General features: G+C 36.8%; 1 protein-coding gene across 1 annotated transcript in view; it reads right to left on the reverse strand.

The window, feature by feature from the left end:
• LOC310714813 (dynein axonemal heavy chain 12-like) overlaps positions 1–2,847 on the reverse strand; it is a 28,559-nt gene extending 25,712 nt beyond the window's left edge. Inside the window, exons 1-2 of the mRNA XM_083520737.1 lie at positions 2,456–2,847; positions 454–641 (exon numbers count right to left, since the gene is read on the reverse strand). Of these exons, the coding sequence (XP_083376863.1) occupies positions 454–629 (176 nt within the window). The 5' untranslated portion in view covers positions 630–641; positions 2,456–2,847. The remainder of the gene's footprint in view (positions 1–453; positions 642–2,455) is intronic.
• Between the last annotated feature and the right edge of the window lie 10,524 nt (positions 2,848–13,371).

Consider the following 13,371-nt stretch of genomic DNA (forward strand, 5'->3'; position numbering starts at 1 on the left):
GCTGCTTGCCATTTAGGCCAAAAAGTTAAATTTTTGTTTTTCCTATGGTCTGAGTCCTTCAGGTGCCTTTTGGCAAACTCCAGGCAGGATGCAATGTGTCTTTTACTGAGGAAGTCTTTTACATGGTGGTTGCAAACTTCTTCCATTCCACAGGTGAAATCCAATCAAGTTGTAGAAACATCCCAAGGATGAACAGTGGAAACAGAGTGCAACTGAACTCAATTTTGTGTGTCATGGCAAAGGCTATGAATACTAATGTACATGTGATTTTTTTGTTTTTTAATTTTTAATCAATTTCCAAAAATTTCAAACAAACTTTTTTCACGTTCTCATAATTGGGTATTGATAAACTACTGAATGTAATCAATTTTGGAATAAGGCTGTAACATAACAAAATGTGGAAAAAGTAAAGCACTGTGAATGCTTTCCTGATACACTATAAGAAACACTTACATGATTTTATGGACTTCATGTTGCTGTTGTTTACTCCTTTTGTAGTGAAAAGGCCTTTCCTGTACTGACGCTTCTTGCTCAGGAAGGTCTGGAGGGCATGGCGTGTAAGGAGGGACAGTGCCGGTTCTCAACTCATCCTCTAAGGAATCATTAATTGGTGTTGATGGGGTAGCCATTTAAAGGTTACACTGCAATAAAAGAAATTATAAACAGCATGTATATTATACTGTACACAAAGTTACATTTGTGACAAAAGTTACTTTATAAACAGCATGTCTTGGACCAAGGTTGCATGTGATTATGTTATAAGCTAGTGGATATAGGAAATGTTTGAAGATGAAATAGCTGCAATCAAAACATAAAATGTATTCCTGGGGATTCAAAAAATCCCAAGTGTATGCTCTTTAGTTCCTAATCTTTGTGAATCCTTACTTCATAGCTCCAACAATAACAGCTGCCCCATCTATACAATTGTGTGCTTCCAACTTTGTGAGAACAATTTAAGACACAAATTCACACAAACACATATATGTAATGTTTTAATGATTTGTAATCACAATCTTGGTGACACTGAAATGAGGATGACATGATAAATTTAAGTACGGTAAAGTGAATTTTGTTGTATAATTCCTAAATTCTGTAAAGCTGTTAAAAATAATTCCTAAATTCCATCCCATAGCCAATATACCTATCAATTTCTTGTACTATAAGTGTATAATATGTTTAAATATGATTATAATTACATAGTTATCTCCACTTGTCAATTTGCACAATTGCTACTATTTGCACTTTTGGTAGGTGCTAAACTGTGTTTTGGTGCTGTGTACCTGTACCATGCAATGACCCTAAACTATCTATCTATCTATCTATCTATCTATCTATCTATCTATCTATCTATCTATCTATCTATCTATCTATCTATCTATCTATCTGTCTGTCTGTCTGTCTGTCTGTCTGTCTGTCTGTCTCTCTCTCTCTCTCTCTCTCTCTCTCTCTCTCTCACACACACACACACACACACACACTATCCATCCATCCGTCCTTATGGCCCTACAGTACATGTGTTCGTATGTATGTGGGGAGTTGGTGTTTTTTTTCTCAGCATAAGTGTAAACAATTCCTTTGTATTTTATTGACGGAATGGTGTTTTTGTAAGCCTTATAAGACTGTAGATTCTTTGCCATGGAAGCTGCTAAAGATCTGGTTATTCTCTTCGATTTGGGCGGTAAAGTTGAAATTGTTAATAAAAACCAAAATATGCGCAGATCTTGAATTTTACATGGGTGCTTTTTTTTTTTTAAACACACTCACATTATCACTCACAAGCACTGTCAATTACGTCAGCAGGCTATAATTAAAACTCGTGATTAATCGCAACATAATCGGTTTTTTTCTAAATGTACCTTAAATGAATACTTTCCCAGCTTTTAGTACTCTAATCAACATGGCCATGGAAAAATATGGATGATTTATGCAAAAAGAAAAATTATTACTGAAACCATTTTCAACATCGAATATGAAGAACAAATATTCTTGTAAATATTTTTAAGTAAATATGGTGTTTTAAATTACGCAAATCACCAGGACGTCACACGATACCTTTGCGATGTTTCCGCACGGCCGGTTTAAGAGGTGCTACCGGAGAAACTACCTCTTCTAACATTCATGCGGTTTACATAATCAGGGAAAATTGTTTCCGATGTAAATTTCTATACATATATTTATGTATGTGGGGCAAATTTGTTTTATTTACGTGTCTGTGAAGAGAGTGCATCATGATTGTTTTCTTTATTTTACAAAAGCACAGCGTTTTGTTGTTGTTATGAATGTAAAGAAATAAAAAGTAGACCTTTTATAGATGTGAATGGTGTATTGCTCTTATCTGTACGATCAAAATTACAGAGTATGAGGAGAAAAAGCGCGTTTCTCGATGGTAAATTCCCGGATGTTTGCATCATGGCGGATTTTGGTGTGTTATGTGTGTGTCTATGAATTTACTTACCAGTTATAATTACAAGCTAGTTGCTGCCTCTCCAGCTTTTTGCTGCTACTCGAATAGATAGATGTTAATAAAACAATAAAAAGCAGGAAATGCGATAATTCAATTATGAAATACTATATTATTGGCATGTTCCACTATTACATCATAGTACGCAGTACGTGTCACTCTGGTCACATGACAACCCAGAAAGCAAATTGTTTCAGGGCCGGATCTGCCTGAGTTTCTGCACTGAGTTTGGCCCACATACAGCATGGAATTACAGCCCAAGATTAGCCCTAATGCTGTTTGCTGAGAGATTTGTCAACCAGACCAATGCCGGAAGCAGATCAAAACTCAGCCACAACTTCACAATGACACAAGTCAGTCCTTATTGGTCCACAACAGTGCCAGAATCCGCAAATGTCAACCAGACAAGAGCCAAACTGACACCTTTACCCCAGAATTTAGCCACAACTTGTCCAGAGGCACCAGACAAGTACCAGAAATTAACCTTAAATTATAATCATATATTGTGCAAGGTATAATAAAAGAATAAAACTATGCAAATGCAATGTATGTGGTTTTATTTATGGAGAGAGGAAAAGAATTGCCAGAAAACAGGGGGGGAAAAGGGGGACCAATAATATAAGTCAAAACATAAGCAACAAATAAATGGCCACAATACGATAACAAAAAGACGATAAATTAATTTATTACACAATAAAGCAAAAGTGCGATAAAAATGTAAATGTGTCATGCATAAATACAGAAACAAAGGAACATAAGCTAGTTATAAAATACAAATGAAAAATGTGATGTGCAAAAAAATGTGTTTGATTTGCATTAACATCTTGTAACAGGGTTCTTTTTCTGTCACTCTTCAGCCAGATGAAACCACAGATTAATAGCTTTTTCTACCGCTACTGGTCTGTGCACAAACAGGATTTCATCTTGTAGCCTCTAGAATAAGAGCAAACAAATATAGAGTTAAAACATATATGTAAATAAAAATGAACACAATGAATACATGGAGACATAAAGCATGTATATTTACAAAAAAATCCAGAAGGAATGACTTGCTATCAAAATGTTCTTAAGCTCCAAAACACTGGTGTTTTCCCCATTTATACCTCTCCAGTTCAGCCTTTTAGCCAAGTCGTTTTTTTAATGCATGCCTCATAATTCACCCAACATTGTCCTTCAGGTTCACTTCACCCAGTAATCCAAGTTTAAGTACCTGAAATATTTAAAATGAAAAGTGAAAGAATGCTTAAACATTAAAACATGCTTTAAAACTGATAATAGCAAAACCAAATGAGATCAATTCAAATCGTATTTGTTCTTTAGTTCTGTTGTTAGATGTTGTTATGTATTTGATTGATCACACACACCATTTAATTGTAACAGTAATTACTTGTAAGTAATAACACTAGGTAACTATGCATACCTGACAGTTACATATTACGTTTCATCTCGTTTCTGAACACTATCAAAGATCACTTTTCAGGAAAGATAAAGACCTTATGTCTTCAACTGGAAACCGCTGTGGACTTAAATTATTAACTTCTGTACTCTCAAAAACATTGTATGCTTTGAGACATTGCAACCTCCTTAAAAGTGTTCTGGTTTTGTCTTTGTTGGTTGTAGCTCATTAGGAGATTAGTTGCTTGGGGCAAATCATGTTTTAGGGGTGTGTCATAACCATCCACTAGGCACCTATTTCGTTTAATCAGAAGACAGGAAATGTAATGATTACTGATGATGGAATATTGATGTGAAGTACACGAAGGACATGTTAAACATCATTTACTTACTGTCCACTTGTTCCAAACCTTTATACGTGTTGAACACAAAAGAAAACATTTTAAAGATGTTTTTTTACTGTGGATATTAATGGCTACAGGTTTTCAACAGTCTTCAAAATATCTTCTCTTGTGTTCAACAACAAAAAACAGAAACCATAAAAGTTTGAAACCGCTTGAGAGTGAGTAAATAATTTTTTTTGCTAAACTATCTGAAACTCAAAAGAAATTCAATTGAATAAAGGCGCTATAAAAAAAATTGGTGAAATCTACGTGTTTGTTAAGAAGCAAAAACGATAACGTACCTTAAACCAGTGGTCCCCAGACTTTTTTGCGGCACGGACCGGTTTAATGTCGGACAATATTTTCACGGACCGGTCTTTAAGGTGTGGCGGATGAATACAACAAAATAAAATGATACGACCGTCATAAAAACTGGTATTTTATAAACATAATAATAAAAAAACGTGAATCCGATGTGTTGTTTTTCGTTCATTTTGCTCGCTTGGGGGTTTGAATTTAGCGGTAATGTATTGTGTGTTAGCGGCCGGAGCAGCCCCTTTAAGAAGGTAGAGGATGGAGGTAAGACACGTGACCAGGCATCATGACATGCATCAAGAGTGAGTCATAGACAGATGTGGCGAAGAAAATCCGGTCATTTTCCTAAATAAAACATCGTTCAGAATCAGATATGAATTAAATGATAATAATGTAAGTTATGCATTCTTTCTGTGCGGCCCGGTACTAATTGACTCACGGACCGGTGCCGTTCGGGGGTTGGGGATCACTGCCTGAAAGTATTAAAGCATGAAAAGCCAAAGCCAAGATAGAGTGATCGCCGGAGTTAGAACAACAGTTTCACCTCCAAGTCTGTGTTGGTAAATATTAATGGATCCTCCGGTAGGCAGGGTGTGACACGAGGTGCACTCTGGAAAAGAATAGTCCATTATCTTCAAAACACGTATTAATAAATGGCAAATCCAAGGAACCAATCTTCTCCCATTAGGGGTCGCCACAGCGGATCATCCGTCTCCATACCCCCCCTGTCCTCTACATCTGCCTCTTTCAAACCAACTACCTTCATGTCTTCCCTCACCACATCCATAAACTTCCTCCTTGGCCTTCCTCTTTTCCTCCCTTCCGGTGGCTCCATCCTCAGCATTCTTCTACCAATATACCCCATGTTCCTCCTCTGCACATGTCCAAACCATCTCAATCTCGCCTCCCTCACCTTGTCTCCAAAACATCCTACATGCGCTGTTCCTCTAATAAATTAATTTCTAATTCTGTCCATCCAATTCTGATCATCATCACTGTACCCCGCAACATCGTATATCTGCAATAAATAGACATTTACATGGACAGATGTGGACGGGATTCCTCTTGAGTCTGGTTCCTCTCAATGTTTCTTCCTTATGCCATCTTGGGGAGTTTTTCCTTGCCACAGTCGCCACCGGCTTGCTCATCAGAGAAAAACTTACTTATAAAGAACATATTCACTTTTAATCACCACATTATCTGTGTAAAGCTGCTTTGAGACAATGTTCATTGGTTAAAGAACTATACAAATAAAAATTAATTAAATTGAAAGTTATTAGTGTATCACAAACAAATAAAAGCTTTAAACTATGGTTAAAAAAAAAATAAATAAACACACAGACATTAACAATCAGCATATGGATCTCAACATTGGTGACAATCGGAAAAAAAAAAAAAATCAACCTGGAACTTCACATACAGTCTAATGAAAAGTCACAACAAACCAAAAAAACAGCAACATATAAGCAAATAAAGAAAATAGCAAAAAATTTTGGCTGCATAATTTCTTCATGCTGCATTGCATGCTGGCAGTTTTGTACTACGCATACACCCAAAATGCATTGCGGCATGAATGTTTTCTTTTGGTAAAAGTAACCATTTTTGAGTTTCATTTGCTGATTCTTGTGTCTAAATGTTTTGTCAGCTTGCATTGGACAAGTGTAATAATTTTGAAATTATTTTTCAAGTCATAAATGATTCTAAAGTTGACTTTTGTAACTACTTTACCAACAAGAGTTGACTCATTATGTCTTTTTCTTTGCCACAGCGGATCCTCCATCTCCATACCACTCTGTCTTCTACATCTACCTTTTTTACAGTAACTACCTGCATGCCTTCCCTCACCACATCTATGAACCTCCTCCTTGGTCTTCCTCTTTTTCTCCTTCCTGGTGGTTCCATTCTCAGCATCTTTCTACCAATATAACTCATGTCCCTCCTCTGCACATGTCCAAACCATCTCAATCTTGCTTCCCTTACCTTGTCACAAAAACATCCTACATGGGCTGTCCCTCTAATAAACTTATTTCTGAACTCTTCTCAACCTGCTCACTACTTTCACCACAAATCACAATATCATCCGCAAACATCATCGTCCAGGGAGACTCCTGTCTGACCTCGTCCGTCAACCTGTCCATCACCACTGCAAACAGGAAAGGGCTCAGGACCGATCCTTGATGCAGTCCGACCTTCACCTTGAACCAGTCTTTTGTTCCTACTGCACACTTCACTGCTGTCACACTGTCCTCATACATGTCCTGCACCACCCTCACATACTTCTCTGACACAGCTGACTTCTTATACAATACCACAACTCCTCTCTCGGCACCCTGTCGTACGCTTTCTCTAAATCCATAAATACACAATGCAATTCCTTCTGTCCTTCTCTATACTTCTCCATCAACATTCTCAAAGCAAATAAGGCATCCATGGTGCTGTTCCTCGGCATGAAACCATACTGCTGCTCACAGATGGTCACCTCTTCTCTCAGCCTGGCTTCCACTACTCTTTCCCATAACTTCATGGTGTGATTGATCAACTTCATTCCACTGTAGTTACTGCAGGTCTGCACATCTGCCTTGTTCTTAAAGATCGGTACCAGCACACTCCTTCGCCATTCCTCAGGCATCCTCTCACCTTCCAGAATCTTGTTAAACAATCTTGTTAAAAACTCCACTGCCATTTCTCCTAAACATCTCCATGCTTCTACCAGTATGTCATCTGGTCCAACCGACTTTCCACTCTTCATCCTCTTAATCGCTGCTCTCACTTCCTCCTTACTAATCCTATCCACTTCCTTCTTCACCAACTCCACACCACCCAACCTTCTCTCTCTCTTTCATTTTCCTCATTCATTAGCTGCTCAAAATACTCCCTCTGACCTCTTCCCTGAACCTCACACTACACTCTTCCTCTTTCAGTTTCCACCATCTTATTCTTCTCTCAGTCCTCACTCTCCTCCTCTTCTTCTTCACCTCCAAAACCATCCTACAGACCACCATCCGATGCTGTCTAGCTACACTGTCTCCCGCCAACACCTTACAGTCTCCAATCTCCTTCAGGTTGCATCTCCTACATAGAACATAGTCCACCTGTGTGCACCTTCCTCCACTCTTATACATCAACCTATGATCCTTCTTCTTCTTAAAATACATATTCACCACTGCTATTTCCATCCTTTTAGCAAAATCTACCACCATCTGCCCTTCCACATTCCTCTCCTTAAAACCATACCTACCCATCACCTCCTCATCATCTCTGTTCCCTTCACCTACATGCCCATTAAAGTCTGCCCCAATCACCAATCGTTCTTTTCTAGGTACACCATCTACCACTTCATCTAATTCACTCCAGAATCTTTCCTTCTCCTCCATCTCACAACCCACTTGTGGAGCATAGGCACTGATGACATTTATCATCATCCCTTCAACTTCCAGCTTCACGTTCATCACCCTATCAGAAACTCTCTTCACCTCCACTACATTCTTACTGTACTTTTCCTTTAGAATCACCCCTACACCATTTCTCTTTCCATCCACACCATGATAGAACAGTTTAAACCCACCTCCAATGTTCCTGGCCTTACTCCCTTTCCACTTGGTCTCCTGAACACACAACATATCTATCGTTCTCCTCTCCATCATATCAGCTACCTCTCTCCCTTTACCAGTCATAGTACCAACATTTAAAGTACCAACCCAAGCCTCCACTCTCCTCCACTTCTCCTTTCTCTGCCATCTCTGTAGACGTCTTCCTCCTCTCCTTCTCCTTCGGCCAACAGTAGCCCAATTTCCACCGGTACCTTGTTGGGCAACGATACCTGTGGCAGTCGTTGGTAACCCGGGCCTTGACCGATCCGGTATGAAATACTTATTTGTGATCCACATATTCGATTTGGCACGTTTTACATTGGATGCCCTTCCCAACGCAACCCTCCCCATTTACCCGGGTTTGGGACTGGCACTAAGAGTGCACTGGCTTGTGCCTCCCTAATGGCTGGGTTAACAGTTGACTCATTATGTACTTAACTTAAATTCCTTTTGCACATTCTTTTTATAACCACTGTACTTGACAAACACAGTTAAACGTATATTAAAGACTCCAGTGTCAAAAGCATTACAAAAGCAACTGCTGCACTCCAAAATGTTTAAGGTTTGCTCTACTACCACTTTATCTTTATTTCTGTCATATGTGTACAAAAGCTCTAATTGAGGTTTACGTGTTGAACCTTCATTTAAAGTCACCATAATGGTGATCAGTGTTTGCTACAGTTGGGCTCTTGAACCATAACATTTTAAAGCTAGTGGCTCTTTGGTTGATATCAGTTGTGTTTATTAGGTGCTGGTTTTATAACCATAAAAATCTAAGGAAACTAGAATCAGATGCAGTTGGTTATTTGTTTGTGATATCAAATCTCTCGTAAGCTTGTCCAGTTCACTGATATTGGTCAATATTTAATCTTTTGTTAAAAGTGTGATATATTACTAGTACAGTTAAGTTGTACAGCTGATACTTAAGCCTTTAACTGTTAAATAGTCCAACACACATGTACAAATGAAAACTATGGCAAAGTACATGCACACACAAACATCAACAATGTATGAGTCTCAACTTTGATGACAAAAATGGAAAACAAAAACTTGATCAACTCTGAACTTTATTAAAAAGTCTACTGAAAAGTCACAACAAACCAAACACCACCAAAATAAAAGCAAATAAAGAAAATAGTAAGAACATTCAGCAAAATTCAATATTCAGTACTCAGTAAAGTCAAGGACAGATGAGACTGCCCCAAAGAATAGCACTTATTAATGGTATAAAAATCAGTAATTCTATTTGAAGTAATCTAATTGTGTCTCATCTATGTCCTTGACTTTACTGAGAACTGCACTCTATCTCTGAATGTTACTCTGTAGCACATTTACTGTATTTGTAAGTGCTAACAAATTTAGCACTGTTATATATATATATATATATATATATATATATATATATATATATATATATATATATATATATATATTTGTAATTGTAAAAAACGTTTTAATTTATCCACATGTACTCAATGAACTACTTGACACCCAATACTGTCACTAGAAAGCTCAATTAGATTACCTCAAATAGGATTTTTGGTATATTCATAAGTGCTTCTCTTTGGGTCTCATTTGTGTAATGACTTTATGTCTATCTGTGACTATTTTCATGTAGTAAGGAAGAAAGGAAACCATGGTACCTTTGGTCAACTTTTTATCTTTACACTTTACATTAACTAGTATAATTTTATTAGTAATTTCTGCAGGTGAAGATTCAGCTCAGAAAACAAGTAGCATACAGTGAATATGAATATGCAAAATGTAAAGTGTATAAAACAAATCTTTTTATAGAGAAGTAAATAAAACTACAAAAAAAAAAAAAATCAATTCATCCACATGTAGTTATTGAACAACTTGGGAGTGAAACAGTTACATGTCAAATCTTTGTAAAAGACTATACCCAATCCCAGGTAATAACTGCTCTATTAATGTGTGCATCTTGTAGAAGTCTTTCCTCATTCATGGAAGACATTCTATATTACAGAGTATGATTTCCTTAATCATTGGTACAAATGAAGATTCAGCCCAGAAGACAAGCAGCATTATCACGATTGATACACCAACAATGGCTTCTAAATAATTTGGTAAATTCTAATTGTTGGGATAGCTTTGATTTTATTTTACCTCAAAATGAAAAACCGTTCAGTTATTAAGAATCAACACATGAAACTTAACAAATGTTTAAGCTGCAATGCATGCTGGGTGCCAGAAAAGTACAAAACTCCCAGAATTCATTAGAGCATTAATAAATTATGCAGCTGAACATTCTAACTATTTTCTTTATTTGCTTTTGTTTTGGTGTTGTTTGGTTTGTTGGGATTTTTCAGTATACTTTTTTGTGATGTTCCGAGTTTATCTGGTTTCTGGTTTCCATTTTTGTCACCAATGTTGAAACTCATACATTGACTGTTGATGTCTGTGTGTTTGAATTTTGTCATAACTCATAGCTTTGATTTGTAAATTTTATTGTTAAATGTTAGTAGTGCAAGTCAACTGTATTAGTAATAAATATAATTTTAATCAAATTTTTTATAGTATGTGAGATTAGTGAGATGGACAAGTTCATGATAGAATTTTTCAGAAACACATAACCAATTGCATCTGACCCAATTGATGGCAGATTTTATTGTTACAGAAGCTGGATTTAGTAAATATAACTTTTCACAGGAACTCTTTACGCTCACAACTAGTTTTAATATGTCGAGGTTCAAGAGCCTAACTGCAGTAACACTGATCACAATTATGGTGACTTCAAATGTAGCATAACGCCAAGCTTTTATACACACATGACAGAAATTCTGTGATTCTGCAAATTTCTGCAAATAAGTAATTTGAGTTTTGATTTTGTGGTATTTTACACTAAAATGCTTTAAAGTAGATAATGGTAAAGAAATATAAAATTAACAGTAAATTACTGCCTAACAATGACTCTGACCTTCCTGAATCATTCAGTAAGTGTCATTTGTTGGGGTGTTTTGTGTGATTTAAACAACCAAAGATATTTTGGTGCTTCTCTTTGGGGCAGTCTATTGTGTATTTGACTTTATGTCTATCTTTGGACATATACATTATACAGTGTTCAGAGTTGGCACTCATAGACTGAGTCTGAAATTCTACACCTTCATTCACTATTCCCTACATTAGTTTACTAGTATAGTCCACTTAACAGAGTAAATAAAAAATGAGTGAACTGCTGTTAACAAGCAGAATCATTGAAGAAAAGAACAAGAAAAAATACTACAACTGACTTATAATCACGGCCTGAATTAACAGAGAGGATGATAAAACAACTCCAAAAACAGCATTACCATCTTCAGTTATTACAATTTGACTTTATTGATTTTATATATCTGCAAAACATTTTTTGATATTTACCAGAGGTTTATGTTGAAAATGTTTTGTGACCTCACCATTTTGGAGATCAGTGGTTGCTTTAGTTAGGCTCATGACCCTTGACTCTTTAACGCTAGTTATTCTTTACCTGGTGGTACTGTGCTTGTAAACACATTTGTTATGCATAGAAAAGACAAGAAAAAGTGTTGGGAATAGATTTTACTTAACTATTGATGGATATTTAATTTGTATATGTTACTATGTTTACTGGTCTCAAAATTGGACTTGTGATTTTTAGAGTAATTCTTAATTTATTTTATAGTTGATAGTAATATACTTTCTTTCGGCTTCTCCCATCGGGGGTTGCCACAGCGGATCATTCGCACGTTTGATTTGGCACATGCCCTTCCTAACGCAATCCTCCCCATTTATCCGGGCTTGGGACCGACACTTAGAGTGGCTGGGGTTGGTTCCCTGGCCAGAGGTCAAGTTTATTTCTATAGCGTTTTTACAACAAACATTGTCTTAAAGCAGCTTTGCAGAATTTAAGAGTTAAGGTAAATGGTTTGCATTTATCCCTGATGAGCAGCCGTGACGACTGTGGCATGACTGTGGCCTTAGATGTTATGAGGAAGAAACCTTGATAGAAACCAGACTTAAAAGGGGAACCCATCCTCATTTGGGTTACATCAAGAGTGTGATTATAAATCTTTAAACAATACAGAACACTGGAGATTGAGAACTAACATGAGCACTGAAATGTAAGATTATGAGCAATGTCCTTTCTACAGTCTTATACAGTGATTATACAGTCATCTTAAGGTTGCCTATCCCGAGGCAACCTCAGGATTCCTCTGGGATAGGTAGAGAAAGAGAAGCAGTGGAGAGGAATTAGCGTAGCTGCTGTTTATGATAACATCACAAGTTGGTAATGTGCATTTGATCAGATGTACTGGAGCACAAGGATATGATCTGATGTGTGTTATGTGTAGGCTTTGCTAAAAATATAAGTTTTTATTCTGCACTTAAACTGGGAGAGTGTGTCTGAGCCCCGAACACTGTTAGGAAGACTATTCCAAAGGTCGGGAGCTAAATATGAGAATGATCTACCACTTTTAGTGGGGTTTGCTATTCTAGGAACTACTAGAAGTCCGGAGTTTTGAGATCTCAGCGAGCATGATGGATTGTTGCAGGTTAGAAGACTGGATAGATAATTGGGAGCTAAACCTTTTAGTGTTTTGTAAGTAAGTAGCAGTAGTTTGTAGTCAATTCAAAATGTGCAAATTCTTTAGAGCTACAGATTTAGCTAACACACACACACATCAAGAATCAGCACATGAATTTTAACTATGGTGACTATTAACAAAAGTTTCATGCTGCAATGCATGTTGGGTGCCAGAATAGTAAGCATGCAGCATGCATTGCAGCATGAATAACTTAATTTTGTTGATGTTTGTGTGTGTTTGTACTTTGCCATAGCTCAAAGCTTTTATTTGTACATCTGTGTTCAACTATTTCACAGTTGAAGGCTTAAATATAAGTAGTACAACTTAAGCAAATGATTCATATATCACACTTTCAACAAAAGAATAAAAAGTGATATCTGTGAACTGGACAAGCTTATGAGTAATTTGACATTACAAACACACAATCCTCCACACCTGATCCAAGTTTCCTTTGAGTTTTCTTACTATAAAAGCTGCATATAATTAACACAACTAATTCAAGCAACTAAAGAACAACTAGCTTTAAAATGTCAAGGTTCAAGAGCCCTACTGCAGCAAACACCGATCACCATTAGGGTGACTTTAAATAAAAGTACACCACCTAAATTTTAATTAGAGCTTTTGTACACATATGGCAGAAATAAAGTCACACTAGTTAGTAAGAA

The sequence above is a fragment of the Silurus aristotelis genome (genome assembly GCF_946808225.1).
Source record: "Silurus aristotelis genome assembly, chromosome: 19".
NCBI lineage: Eukaryota > Metazoa > Chordata > Actinopteri > Siluriformes > Siluridae > Silurus > Silurus aristotelis.